The 15,797-nt window shown below is 37.4% G+C and overlaps 1 protein-coding gene across 1 annotated transcript in view; it reads right to left on the bottom strand.

Annotated features, from left to right (window-relative positions):
• Positions 1 to 8,454: 8,454 nt before the first annotated feature.
• Positions 8,455 to 15,797, bottom strand: part of LOC110162778 (neurexin-3b) — a 487,474-nt gene continuing 480,131 nt past the window's right edge. Inside the window, exon 17 of the mRNA XM_055149454.1 lies at positions 8,455 to 9,139. Within this exon, the coding sequence (XP_055005429.1) occupies positions 8,814 to 9,139 (326 nt within the window). The 3' untranslated portion in view covers positions 8,455 to 8,813. The remainder of the gene's footprint in view (positions 9,140 to 15,797) is intronic.

Raw genomic sequence — 15,797 nt, 5'->3', positions numbered from 1 at the left:
AGATAAACGATCTCAGGCTGTGGAAAAGTCTGTATTATAATATAAAATATGAATCAAAAGTTATAAGACTGATATATACTTTTTTGATACATACTAGTTTTGCAGAGTTTTGTGTATAATAATATAAATATGTGTTGAACATGTGTGAATGAAACAAAACAAAACTCCAAATATGTTTTTGATGAGAAAACAACATAACATAGATAAAAAAAAAAGAAGAAAAAAAATAAAATAAAAATTTATATTGAGCCCTTTAAATATAAAAGCTTTAACTTGTAAGTGGGCTTGCCTTTTCATAGATCTGACCCATGTCTTGGTCTAATGATATCTCCTGCTTGTCTCCATGAGAGGACAGACAGATAGATGGTCCAGTTTAATGCCATATTTATGAACATTAAAAAAAACACTGACAGAAGGCAAGAAAATGCGTTGTGTCAATGTGAACAGCTCTTTTTAATAATAACAATAATAATACATGACATTTGTTTAGTGCTTTTCAATACCCAGACGCTTTCCATGAAGAGACAAACAAAGGCATACAAAAGAAAGAAAGAAAGAAAAGAAAGTCTTTTTGAACATTTGAACCTCTTTGACCCTTTTACATTGATGTAAATAACCGTTATGAATATGAATTATGCAGTTCATTAGTCGAGTTTGTGCTTCGTCCAGGTCAGTGGGCAGTGTTAAACCCTACATGGACTGTGCACATTCAGGGTTTGTGCACTCAAACTCCAGCCCATTTGAAAAGCCATTAGCAAATGTAAATTGTTTTTCTGTCAATTAAGATATGAATTATCCGCCCCACATCGGCAGGATTGATGTAATGTACTTGTGCTAATTGGACTAAAAGGAAAAGGAGTTGTTACACATAAAATTCAATCAATAAACTTTGTCAGCCAACCACTGTGTAAGCAAACTGCTGCTGAATATCAAATAGATGGAAGTGTGCAGAGATAGAGACATGTGTAAACAGCTCCTCATCTGTTTGAGTGAGATATGATACCATTTGTCAACGCAACGTGTTTAATAATGTGATTTATAGAGCTGCTGCTAAATGTGGGCTTTTATTTTGCAACAGTTGAAAAGAAAACTATCTAGTGTCTCTGCTCTATACTGCAATTTTTATTTTTTATTTTGGTGGTAATTATAAGTAATATACTGTGGTCCAAAGCAAGAAAAATGTTCTGACGAAGGCTTTTTTGCCTAAATGTTATTTAAAAAAAAAAAAAAAAGCTTTTGGACGTCAGCCATCTGAGTGTGCTATGCATTTATTTTTTACTTTTATATTGCTGTTTGTTGCTCTACAAGAACTTTGGTGTGTGTTTTCTGTTTCATTTAATTATTTCATTTAATTATATAAACAGTAATGGACTAGTACTTACTATTACCACTACCACTACTACAGCCAGTCCAATGGACTCTGGAAGTTATAACAGCTATTTTGCATCCAGCAGAAGTCAACTGAACCCAGACTCAGATTAAACCAGTTTGTGCCTCTGCTCACTTCCTATTTGGCAGCAGCTAGCAGGCTAACTATGTCCGTCTATTTGCAGTCTATGGTCGCACCCAGTTTGTTGTGTTGTGGCGTTTGCATTTGTACAACACAAATGCAAACGCTTTTGTATTTGTGATGTGGCGTTTGCATTTGTGTTGTGGTGTTTGTATTTGTTGTTCGTCTCGCGGTCACTTCCTTTGTGGCTTCTTTTGGTCCGTTGTGGCTTTTCGGTTTGTTGTGGCTTTTTTTTTGGTTTGTTGTGTTGTGGCATTCGCATTTGTGTTGTTGCGTTTGTATTTGTTGCGGTGTTTGCGTTTACGAGCCTCCCGGCTTCAGTGTGACAGTGATGAGAAACAGAGCCCCCACCCACGGGGGAACGCCCATTTGTGTCCACAGCTGGATGATATTGGGAACTACTTACTTAAAGGTGCATTGTGTAACTTTTCTGATGGAGGGGCTGTCAAATGACCAAACCAGACTAAAGTTACAGGTCAGATCTGTGGAGAGGTAACCCCACTTACAGTCAGAATGCATGTTTTTCTAGGTATATTTGAGCATAAAACCACCTGTAATCAGTGTTGGGGAGTAACGGATTACATGTACCAGAGTTACATAATCAGAGTACAAATTATGAGTAACTGTGTTCGGTTAGTTACTTGGTTGAAATAAATGGATTACACGGTGGTATTTTCCTGTTTTCACATTTGGGTCTAAACCAGGACTAAACCAAGACTAATCCAAGACTAAACCAGGACTAAAGCCAGGTCTAAACCATGTCTCCAACAGGATTTAACAGGACTAAATCATGCTGCATGGACTGTGTCTCCTCGTCTTCTATCAATATTATTTTTAATTTGGTTCAGTAAAGTCTGGGCTTTTTATTTTCTTTTAGCAGCCAAACATCTTATGTGAAGATATCCTAGTCTTTGCTTCTCAACAGCAAACCAAGTAATCCAAAGTATTCAGATTACGTTACTCACTTTAAGTAATTTAATGGATTTCGTTACAAACTACATTTTGGGGCATGTAATCTGTAATCTGTAGGGGAATACATTTTAAAAGTAACCTTCCCAACACTGCCTGTAATTGAATAAATGTAAGGTAGAGCTGTTTAATGTCATACTGTGGAACATTCAGAGAGCACATTGTCTCCATAGAAACAAACAGGTGACAGACCTTCCTCCAGAGAAGTTACACAATGTACCTTTAAAGAAACACATGAAATTCTTCACAAATTCACCTAGTCATGTCATCTTTAGTGTCATTCCTGCTTTCTTTGACCTTTACAAAACCACACATTTTCAAATAAACCCTCCATAAACGATCATACAGGAGCTTTACTCACCAGCACCTGTTGTCCTGCCGGCCCAGTCTCTTCATTCCCAGAGGCGGAATAAACGCGTTAATCTTGTAGTCATCAATGCGTGCGCTGGATCCACTCACACTCACCTCCCTGATATGCTACATCAATGGGCTATAGCGAGTTAATGACCAGCTCCTTGAAGGCCCATTTACACGAAATATGGACAGAGTTAAACGAAAACGGAGAGAGCAGGTGCCACCACTATTATGCAGTCCATAACCTGACCATATGCTGGTGCAAAAGCCCATTCACGTCAGTAGAAGAGAGCCTTGTGAATACTTTCTGGACCCGCTAATATCTACCTCCCGTTTTCACGTGTCGCACCGGTGAGCACTGTATGAATTTGCATAACCATCTATAGGTAAATGTACAGTAGAGCGGCTTTCATTTGAATAGAGATTATGGCACTTTTCAACCTTAAAGAAATCAGCCAGTATAGAGTATAGAGCGATTGATACTTCGCACTGACGTCACACTGGGGGTGGACTGCATATGTGTCTACGGGGGAATGTTGTGGAGTTACCATGGTGACACAATGCACACATTTGCAAACATTGCCAAATAAGGCCCCATTCACACTAGTACGTATTTGAATCATATCTGTTGTGGATGCAGTGTTCGTCCACACTAATACGATTGAAAACAGCTCCAGAGATGGAACGATCTGGTGCCTGCAGCTCCCACAAATTCATTTGAGTATGGATCTGATCTGGCACCGTATGGACACCTGAAAATGCTGATACACTGATGTATATATTCATATATACAGTCTATGTGTATGACCTGCAGACGTATAATCTCTGAAAAGTTTAACATGAACCATCTCCAATGTGATAGAAGCACAGAACAGACTCACCATCAGCAGAACACCCCTCTGTCACAGAAAGAACACACATAATCCACTGAGTCGTGTCCTTTAGTCCGACAAAAGCTGAACCGTGTTTTGAGTGCTCACTTTATGCAAATGAACCATGCGGTTTTGAGTTTCGTTTCTGTAAAACGTAGACACACATGCTCAAAGCTGTGTGGATAAGGAAGGATTGCAGACAAATGACGTGTGTGGATGCAGATCGTTTCCGATAAGGTGATACGCAGATTTGTTCCAGTGTAAACGGGGTCATAGTTGATACAAAGATAAAAGTAAAAAGATTTCAAGTCTGAAAACTCAATAAAAAAATACAGAGTGGATTTTTTCAGGAGACTGATCAATACAAGAGTTCAAGTGTTCCTGTTTAGGTGTTTGATTTTCAACAAAAACGTGAGACAGACTAACTGAAAAATGGTTGGCTATTGTTATTCGGCTTGTAGCTGTAATGTTATTTGAGAGATTTGTTTAAGGACGCACTCACGTTAGGATTTTAGAACCGTGTCGTGCTCAGGCATGACTGTATAGAGTTCTATGACCCACACTCACATCTGCACAACTGACGACGTCACATGATGTTGTTTGATTACATGTGACGCAGCAGAGCTAACAATCTGTGGAGAAAATAAGTCCAGTGGCAGAAATATCTATTAAATAATGAGACAGATATGACTCCTTCTGTATGTATTATGTATGTGTGGTGTATTCTATATATGTATTTATTAGGGATGTAACAATATCCAAATCTCTCAGTACAATATTTTCATGATGTACATCTCATGGTAAGATATTTACTGTGACATTTTGTGGAGGCTAAACAGCTAAAACTGTTCATATGCTAGTAGGCCACACTGAAACGGAGCAAAGGATCATGGTCTATGAAGTTCCCTCTGTCTTTTTTTAGCTTTTGCTGCACCATAACTCTTCATTTAAGCAAAGAGACTTGTAATTCAATATATTGTGATGGTCCATGATATTATTGTGAGACTTTTGACGATGCGATCATGATATTTCGGTTATTGTTACATCCCTAGTATTTACGTGTAGGTGTGTGTGTACATATGTGTTCTGCATCAGTAGGGAGTTTAAGGGCGGGAAGTGTGGGGCTTAAAAGGGAGAAAAATGCAATGCTAACTGGAATATGTATAACTGCAACTAATAACACTTGAATAAAAAATGGATCACAAAAAAATAAAAGATAGGAGTCCTGCTGTGATACGCGCTCCTCTGTGAGTTATGGATATAAAAACAGCTCGGAGGAGTGAGGAACGCTTGAGGACTGAAATTGCAAAACTTCTGTCACCGTACACAGTGAGCGCGGATTCTCTGTGTGTTTAGGAGCAGAGTTTCTTCACTGTTTTCTTCGTATGAGTAACATCAGCGCTCACACACACAGGGCTTGTGCGTGTACACGAGCAACCGGGCCATGCCAAAGTCCCAACTGAGCCATGCCCGGGCACAGTTCGATTGTGCTCACAAACGTACAGCGCTTTAGGGGCAATCCGTGCTTGGGCGCAGTTCAATTGGGCTAGTGTGAGCGTGGTGTAATAGTACAAATCATCTCTCCTGTTGCAGTTCCAACTATGTCAGTATTTTATGGTCAGATTGTGTTAAAAATTGTGCTAAAACTCAGCTTTAAGTTAGCATCATATGGAAGATAATTTGTTCCATCAGATTTTGAATTTTAAATACCACTGAATTTCTCACTTTGGAAAAGATGTTTGAATTATTTTTATTCTGAATTTTAGTTGCTGAAATTTGAAGTTTACTTGTGTGTACTATATTTTAAATTGTAAATAAAAAAAATAAAAAAATCACCACAGATATTTTCAAGCCCTCAAATTCAACAGTCAAAATTGGGACTGTAAAATTCGCAGTGAAAAATTACACAGCAAAAATCCAAGATGCCAAGGCAGAAGCAATCGATCAATCATCAATCGATCATGTGAGCGGGGAGGACAGAGGCTGTTTCCTATTGGCTGTTCTCGTCTCTGGGCAGAGTTTACACTAAAGAAATCAATGAGGTGAGGTTCCAATGAGGCTAATTCTGACCAGTCACATCGCTTCACTGCACCTCCTGTTTGTTTCCTGTTGGTTACTATGGAAGATAATTTGTTCCATCAGATTTTGAAATTTAAACACCACTGAATTTCTCACTTTGAATTTTTTAACTCGACTAAGATGTTTGAATTATTTTTATTCTGAGTTTTAGTGGCTGAAATTTGAAGTTTACTTTCAATTCAAAATAAAAAAAATCAAGCCCTCAAATTCAACTGTCGAAATTCAGAGTGTAAAATTCGCAGTGAAAAATTAGACAGCAAAGATCCAAGATGCCAAGGCAGAAGCAATCGATCATGTGAGTGAGACAGAGGCTGTTTCCTATTGGCTGTTCTCATCTGTGGGCGGGGTTTACACTTAAGAAATCAATGCAATGATGTTTTGATGAGGCTAATTCTGACCAATGAGATCACTTCACTGCACCATTTCCTGTTTGTTACTAAGTTAGATCAGATCACTTTGGATCTTTACTGTGAATTTTTTTCACTGCGAATTTTACACTCTGAATTTTGACTGTTGACTTTGAGGGCTTGGAAATATTTGTGCTGAATATTTAAAAGGTGATTTTTTTTTTAAATTGAATTTTATCCACTTCGAAAATGTACACTTAAATTCTCAGAAGCTAAAATTCATAATATGTTTTTTCAGAGTTAAAAAATTCAAAATGAGAATTTCAACTGCATTTAAAATTCAAAATCTGATGAAACAAATTATCTTCCATAGTTACTAAGTTAGATTGGATCACTTTGGATCGATTGCTTCTGCCTTGGCATCTTGGATCTTTACTGTGAATTTTTTTTCACAGCGAATTTTACATTCTGAACTTTGACTGTTGAATTTGAGGGCTTGAAAATGTCTGTGGTGAATTATTTTTTTTATTTTGAATTTAAAACATAGTGCACACAAGTAAACTTCAAATTTCAGCAACTAAAATTCAGAATAAAAATAATTCAATCATCTTTTTTCAGAGTTATAAAATTCAAAGTGAGAAATTCAGTGGTATTTAAAATTCAAAATCTGATTAAACAAATTATCTTTCATAGCATCACACCCCCAGTGAATGTTGACGAAATCAGATTTAAAGTATCAACATCAACAGTTTTGCATGCGAAACCCACAGATTATTTTTGGGAACAACAGTTTTATTTTTGGGAATTGTTCGGAGTCAAAGGAGCATTAGACAATAATAATAATTCGTAATAACACAAAAAATTAAATATAACGTACACACTGATTGAGCTGCATGGAAATGAATGAGAACATAGGACATACATTGGTAAAATAATAAATACAAAAACAACATATTGTCAGAAGAGAATGTAAAAATATGAAATAACTGAACAGAGAAACAGTAAATAAATATGCAAAAAAGACAAAACATTGACGTCACAGTTTTTGTAAAAATCAAAACTAAATTCGAACACGTATTTGAAGTCATTAAGGTGCTAGCAACAGCTCTCCAAATCCATCATAATCTTTCTTTATTCTCTTCTCATAGTTTAAAATTTTCCATTAAAAAAATAAACAACATGAAATCAATTTGCAAAGAAGTCCCAAATACATATAGGGGAAGTCTGCTTTGAATGACAACTTTTCTTGGACAAATATTTAGCATTTTAGCATGAAAAACTAGACTCGTAATCCAACATTATTTGCACCCCTCATAAACAAAGTACTGAAATGTAATGTACTGCTGTCTCCAGGCGTTTGCTGTAAATGAAGAGCGATGATTTTCTGAAACGTTGCTACAGACATGAAATCAAATTTAATACAAGAACTTCAGATACGGAAATTTGAGTTTTCTGAACAATATTGACCAGCAAAGTACAACGGATATGAAGTAATATAAGATGTAAACATATTAGCAGTTTCGTCATGGTAATCCAGACACTAAAGAATGTATAGCCGAACATTTAAACACATTTTCGCAAGGTAAAAAGTGATGTAATGTATTTTTCACAGGATTAAATCAAAACTGAAAAAGCGAAGACAATGCACTCGGCCTGGATCTCTCACACTTACAAACTATTCGCATTTTTGGATGCCATTTTTGCTAGAGGTCTGAAGCTATGTCCACATGTACGGCTGGTACTCTATTACGACGAATGTATCGCGCTTTTCTAATCTTAATTATTAGTTATGGTCTCATAAGATTGACCGACCACTAGATGAAAAATGACCGTTTCATTTGGTTGCAATTTTTGTTTTACTACCATTTTAACGCAAAAAGTAGTAGCCTAGTAACAAAATAACATATTTTTCACGTAATCTGTATAGTTAAATGTGATAATAAACTGAAAACGTTGCGTACGGAAAGCCCAAACGGCCAAAACACCTGCCCACATGTGAACATAGCTCAGATCGTCAAAGAGGGAGAAATACACATTAGGAAATGTAAGGTAGCGGTCTAAACTTGGGTCGCCTTGGCAACCCACCATTATCTTAAAAAACAAAACAAAAACAAAACTCAAACGTAAAAAAAATCGGACTAATTTAAATACACATAAACCTCCGTTGTCATCTGTGTTAGCTACATTAAATGAAACCGTTTGCAGGCTCTTCTTTATGACTTCCAACCTTCCCCTTACAATCATAGTTTCTTTGAGGTCCCTCACTTACACAGATGCCAGCACCACGTCACATACACCTCACATGCAAGCTCAAAATGGCCCAATGACACTGGTCGTATTTTACAGGGTTAACAATGGACAAGGTTGTTTTCAGAACTCCGAGGGTGGCGCCCCCTACAGTCACGTTAAGAGGGTTGCGTGGATGTCAACAGTGATGTTTTTATTCACACTACTAAATGTCTTCAGAGGGGGACTCCTTAAAAAAGTCCTTTTGAGCCCCGCTAGATTTTCACTGCGTTTATTTGTCCGTAATGGATACAATAGTGTGCTTCCAGGAACACCAGAGTTCTTTTTAGTCCAGTTCAGGAGATGTCTTTCTTTTTTAATCACAGTTGCCAATATGGTACTGTCTAAAAAGTTTATTTATCTCCAGTTTTTGTGTGTTGTAAATGACTAAATTTTCTATACATAATATTCCTTGTCCTTGTCTTTCGGTCTCTTGCTACTCCCGCTTGCTTTGGCGCTGCCGCTGGGTGCTTTCTCTTTCACCACAGCGCCGTTGGTTTGCGCCGAGTTGCTGATGTAGTTGCGGGTTTCGTCCACCTGGTAGGAACCCTCGTCTCTGTTCCTATACTTGTACATGGCGTAGAGTAAGATAAGGATGCAGAGGGCGGCGGCGGATACGATGCCCACCACCATGCCCGTGGTGCTGCTGGACTCCCGGATCACCTCGGAGGCTCCAGGAGGGACGCGCCGGACGATGCCAGGCACGGTGGGCAACGCCGCGGGTACAGTACGCAGCATGGGCGACGTGATGAAGGGCCCCCGCGGTTTGGTGCCATCTGCGTCGAAGGCCGTCGGCAGGGGCAACAGAACTATGTCTGGCTGGGGCGGTTTGACCTCGCGATTGTTCATTTTCCCCGCGGGCAGCTTTGGGGGCGTGTCCGAGGGGACCGCCGGTGTGCCACGGGGGCCGAGGACAGGAGAGGTGGATGTAGTCCTACCTGCCTCAGAGGCTTTGCTAGGCCTCAAGTCCTTCGATTCCCACTTGGGCGCGATAGCTTTGTAGCCCCCTTCATAAGCCGACGTGGTCAAGATCTTATCTGTTACCAGGGAGAAGGTGGTGTAAAAATCTTCATCGTCAGTCGGGGGCAGGCTTGAGTCGAAAGCCTCGCCAGAGCCAAACCCCGAAATCACCATGCCATCATCACCATCAATATCACCATCACCATCATCACAATCATCGCCGCCTCGGTCCGACAAGCAAGGAACCCCCGCCTCAGTTGCCATGGTGAGGACGGGGCGGAGGGTCGGGGGGAGGGGGATGAAGGGAGAGCGGGTGGATACAGAAGGGATGTCTATGGGGTCCTCAACTAGCACGGGGATCACTAGCTCCCCTCCTGGAAACCAAAGAGAGAAAGAGCAGAGTTAGAAAGAAGCGAGCAGGTCCACAGACAAGACAAAAGTTACAGCGAAAGTCAGTATAAAGAACATAAAAAAGCAAAGCCCAACAGAGGAACAGAGGAACTGAAGAGAAACAATAAAAAGAAACTGAAAGTACTATACCAGTGCAAAAACAATGGAACTCAGAACCAAACAAGACCCAACTGAAAGAAAACAGCCATAAATAAAGAGAACATTGCATCAAAAGGCTTTGAGGGATGCACAAGGGAGAGCCGTCTTAAACCTAACTTTCCTACTGAAAAAGTAATATTGGTAAGTTAAAATCATCTGAATTAAGAATATTTTATCTTGATTTGAGTGGATTTGATTTGAAAAGTAAAATTATCCACCAATGTAATAAGACTTTTCATTGGTAGATCATTTTAACTAAGTCTAATCTACACAAATCAAGAAAACATGCTCTTAATTCAAATAACTTTAATTTATCTCGATATTACTTTTCACAGAGTATCTAAACTATCAACTGTTAAAGCTTAAATGTGCACTACGTAACTTTTCTGGAGGACAGTACGCCGCCTGCTCATCTCCATGGATCCATTACTTTTTTCCTTGGAATGTTCCAAAGTATGGCATTAAAGTTATCAATCCATGGAGACAAGCGAGTGGGAAAGAAGATTTTTTGAAGAACCAGTAACTAAATAAATGTAAGATAAGTTTAAGGTGATACAGTGGAACATTTTGCAGCAATATCATCTCCATGGAAACAAGCAGGTGGCGTATCCTCCTCCAGAAAGTTACATAATGCACCTTTAACTAGGACTGTTTAAGCTGTGCCTCCCTGTAAATCACTACCTGATCCTCCTGCATATTTTTTCAATTAAAGTCAAGTCCAGTTTTGTTTAATTTAACTAAGAGTAAATCTTTCTAAAATCCTTTTTCAAATCTGAGCTGTGTGAATTCAAACAAGGATTTAGCATTTGTTTGCAATTCATATGTGAGCCGTGGGCCCGAAAGTCAGTTAAGAGAGAGATAGTGTTCAGTGGAGCAGCGTTTAACCCCACTGACCTCCACAGCCAAACAAATCCTACAACTGCAAGCTGCCTGGAAAACTCTGAGAACGAAACGAGTCCAAGGCTAATATGTTAGAATCATTTAAAGTATAAGCCTGTTTCAAAGTTTGGAAGTCACAGTGACATTGAGGTGGTAGTAAAGGTTTGGTCTACTTCTTTTACTGACTTTTTTAGTAATTGCGTATTTTAGCTTGGGTAGACTTTACATACTTTCAAAAATACACAATTCAAGTATTAATCTTTCACTAGTTTTGATTTATTTACCTGATGGACATAGATTATCTGAATTGTTGCAAAACATCTACACAAACTGAAATATATGTACAGATTTAATCATTAATTTGAGTAGATTTGAGCATTGCGTTTACTTTAATTTCCCAACGTTTTAATACATAACAGGGTTTTAATGCATTTTTAGAATTCAAGGTATTGCTTTTTATCATCTTGGACTTGAAAAATACACTTTCTAATCTCAAATGGCAAAAATTTCATCATCTAGATCTGTCAATAATGTAAGAAATATTGGCCCTTTTTTATTATAAACAAATCTAAACTAGTAAAAATGTCAACCATAGCAAAGATTATACAAAACTACATTACACAATTCAAGTATTGATCTTTCACTAGTTTAGATTTATTTACCTGATGGACATAGATTATCTGAATTGTCGCAAAATATCTACACAGACTAAAATATATATGTATAAAAAATAATGTTAATTAAAAAAAAGAATAATTAGAATTACAATTTTAATAATTCATTTGAGTAGATTTGAGCATTGCGTTTACTTTAATTTCCCAACTTTTTAATACATAACAGGGTTTTAATGCATTTTTAGGATTCAAGGTATTGCTTTTTATCATCTTGGACTTGAAAAATCCACTTTCTAATCCTAAATGGCAAAAGTTTCATCATCTACGTAGATCTGTCAATAAAGTAAAAAAAAAAAAAAGGGCTTTTTTTTTGTAAAAATGTAAACTATAGCAAAGATTACACAAAACTACATTAATCTTTCAGTGTGTATCCAGTGCAGTTTGATACATGATTTTCTATTTAATTCTCTTGTCTGAATGTATTTTTCATGTATTTTATCTCATCTCTTATCTCATCGCATAGTATATAAGTACATAAGTATAATATTTATCCCTTCCTGTTATGTGCCTCCTCTACCCTTGATTAATACTTTCTAAAACTGTACTAATTGGGCTCCCCTATATGTTCTGGCCTCTTGCCTTTTGACCCCTACAGGGACCACTATGGCACAAAGTCTCACAGCAGTTCAAGTACACCTGAATGTTTGCCTCAGAACAGATTTAGTCAGAATATATATGTAATATAAGTAAAATAATATATGTAAAAAATAAAATAAAATAAAAAATACTAGAAATTTACTAGTTATTAATATTTTGCTCTAGCATGCAAATTAAAGGGCCCATATTACGCTTTTTTGCTCTCTGTTCTAATGTTGTTTCCTTATCGCAAACATACCTGGAGTTGTGTTTTGTTTCATTCAAACATTTAACACACAAACACTGCATATTTATGCTGTGTTCTTCTCTCAAACACTCTGTTCCACCTTGTGATGTCATGTGGTAATACAGGCAGTGCCTCACTGTGTTTTTAAACTTCATACACCTTCACTTGAATCATTTTAATCATTTCAGCCGTGGAATTGCTTATCGCTACTGAACTAAAGGGTAAAAAGTAGCTGTTAACTACTACTTGATGACATCACAAGGTGGAACAGAGCATTTTGAGCTTTGGAGATATAGACAGACTAATAATAAAGGGTGACTCAAACATGTGAATGAAACAAAACACATCTCCAGGTCTGTTTTGAAGCTCACAAGAGTAAATTTAGCGAAATATAGGACCTTTAAAAATGACTTATTTTTGGATTTATTTTGCAGTCTATCAAAAAAAAATGGGAAACATTCAGATATGTCTTGAAGCTGCTTTTCCTCTTGCCAATGTGGCTAGTTAGAACATTGCAAAGGCACAAACGGGGCACTATAAAAAGAGATGCAAACCTTTTGGAACAATAAGGAAAATTAACCGAAAACAAAAGTGAAAGTAAAAGTGAAACCAAGGCATAAGTAAGGCATTGCAAAAAGAGTTTAGAGTTAGAGCAAACATCGTCAAAACATTCACAAAGTAAAGCCACAGATAGAGCTATCCAGAAACAGGGATTAGTATAAAAACAAAAAGAAATTTGAGCTTGGAAAATGATAAAAGCCTACGAAAACTTTGTCAAAAAGGAAGAAAAGCATACCAGTCAGTTTTGTCAACTTACATCAACAAATTGCCCGCATGATTTTGGCAGGAAGAAAACAAAAATTTACAAAAGAAAGTTGTGTAAGAATGCCTTTGGACAAGTTAAGTTTCTTTTTTTATACAACTTCTGATTAAGTAGTATATAACTCTGTATTTTCAGACAGGATGGGAGGCAAACACATACATCCACACATCATGACATGAAAATATTCTTGACCATTCTGTTGGGGGTATATCTTTTCTTTATAAAAATGTTATAGCTATACTTCGATACACAAGTCTCTCCGTTAAGTATCTTGATGACTTCTTCTGTTTTTTTTGTTTTTTTTTACTTCCAAAATGGCTGTACAGTTTTTCTAGTAAAGTAAAGGGAGTTGGGGAGAAGGTAAGGTAGAGTGGGTGATTGAAAGGGGGTGGGGCCTATGAACATACTAGGAAGGTAATGATATAAATGGGGGTGAAAGTGTACATCAGCTGCCATGTCCATGTAAAGGCGGAACGGAGAGATCGGACGGCATTAGAGCTTTTGGCTGTAAGGAAGGGATGGGAATACAAACAATGAGCATAAACATGCCCATCTACAGAAGAAACAGCACTCTGAACAGTCACAGTGTTACAAACCCTAAACTGCAACTTCTTTGACATGCACAAATATAATAAGAATTAAGTCAGGTAATTCAAATTTGCAAGTAGCTGCTAAGAAGATTTCAAGATTAGCATAGAAACAAGATCGCAACAATAGGGTTTAAGTACTTTTGGAGGTGGCTTCGCTTTTTTCTCAGTGAAATTCCCCAGATTTCGATTTAGAGTTGCAGAACTGAAAACGGCCCGATGTGGTGAAATTTTCGTAAATGCACAAATTTCATTGAGAAAAAAGGAAGCGTGATTCTAATAAGGGACAAAAATTCGTTAAACATTTCTATACAGATTCTTAAAAATTGGAACATTTTCAGAAAGTATAAAACAGAGAAACATATATGCGTTGGGACATATATGTACAAAAAATAGACAAGAAAAAGAAATAAGATTGGCAAGCAAGAAAGAAAGGCATTTGAATTTTCCACAGTTTCAAAGATGGACAACCAGAGAGCACACACTGAGGGACAGGTCGGGGGACAGTTTGTACGCAAAGTGTCGCCACCTTCAGTTAACTAATAATAAATTGAAATTATTATTAGTAACAGTTTTCTCTTGTTAGTATAAAACACATGACAGGGCGTGCAATCTGGATGTACGTCAAGAAAAAAAAGTTAGGAAATCAAAAATACTGGACATGGTGTTTTTCTAATTGGATTTTAGTTTCGCTATCACAAGTTAAGGGTTAATGCATGCGTTAAGTAAGTTGCATTTAGGGAGAGTAATAAACAAATAGAGTTACAGAGCAAGCAATGGGTAAGGTGATAAAGGGAAAGGGAAAGAGGGCGGGGCTTAGAAAGGTCAAAGGTGAATAAAAAGGAAGCTGCAACCAATGGCTGTGGGGTACATCCGTATAAAAAGACACCATTTATCAGTGGCTAACAGGGAGCGCGAGGTGATAAATAAGCCACATTATAAGGCATTTAAGCAAGCAGCGGTCGCTAATTAATCAAGGGGTGGAACGCTATGGTAATTAATGGGCGAGTTTTATTTAATTTTTTGAAAACCAACAGCCTTCGCTTGACAGAGGGAGAGAAAGAGGGATGGAGAGAGGGAGGAGTTCCACAAAGAAGCATTCATTTGGGCATTGAAGTTAAGCGGATGTGAAAGGGACATTTGTCTTCACGTATCAGAGACGGGGGGATCTGTGCAGGGTGCCGAACCAAACCTGATTTATTAAGCGGCGCCGAGTGTCGCGAGGATATTATATAAAGGATATGGGAAATGTCGTTCACGTGGCGACAGTGTGTTATCAGTTTTGGCGTGTTAAATGTGAGGTTTCTGACTGTACGTTTGGAAGCATCACCTTGTACATCTTGAATTGATAAAGAGTGCCATTTTTTGATTTTTTTGTAGATGTGTTTATGGAATTTTTCGCTTTCTATTTGTTATCACTGAGCTACATATTACAGTTTGCTTATTGTTTCAAGGAATGTTCAAATTTAAAGGTTCTATATTATGTAAAATTGACTCTTGTGAGCTTTAAGTCAGGAGTGTCAAACTCAAATTCACAGTCAAAATTAAAAACTGGGACATCATAGGCCAAACTAAATATTTACTGAAAAATTGCATGTTTTCTCTTCTTTTGAGATATGTAATGTTAAACCTTTTCTTATTCAAATAAATGTTTAATAATAGTTTTGCTTAAACACTGAATCCAGACCAAGCATAATATCAAATAATAACAACATTTTAAATAAATAATGTCTCTGTAGCCAATCTGTAGCCGGCGGGCAGCTCTAATATATATTTGATATGATCTCAAGGGCCAAATATAATTATATCGTGGGACAAATTTGGTCCCCGGGCCTGAGTTTGACATGTCTGATTTAAGTCATGTTATAATGCTGTTACCTCCTCAAAAAACAAACCTGGAGTTGTGTTTGTTTCATTCACACGTTTGTTATTAGCCTTCCTGTATCACCACATGACATCACGAGGTGGAACAGGTTCTGAATGAACATACTTTAAAACATGCTACATCAACTCTGGAATTCAAACGCACCATTACAATATTTATTTTTATAATGAACAATGGCATTAATTTGAATTTTTACTAAA

Source organism: Boleophthalmus pectinirostris, unplaced genomic scaffold (assembly GCF_026225935.1).
Source record: "Boleophthalmus pectinirostris isolate CB_2022bp ecotype Guang Dong unplaced genomic scaffold, ASM2622593v1 HiC_scaffold_13, whole genome shotgun sequence".
Classification (NCBI taxonomy): domain Eukaryota; kingdom Metazoa; phylum Chordata; class Actinopteri; order Gobiiformes; family Gobiidae; genus Boleophthalmus; species Boleophthalmus pectinirostris.
Note: the sequence above shows the minus strand (reverse complement) of the source record. Positions and strands in the feature narration are given on the sequence as shown.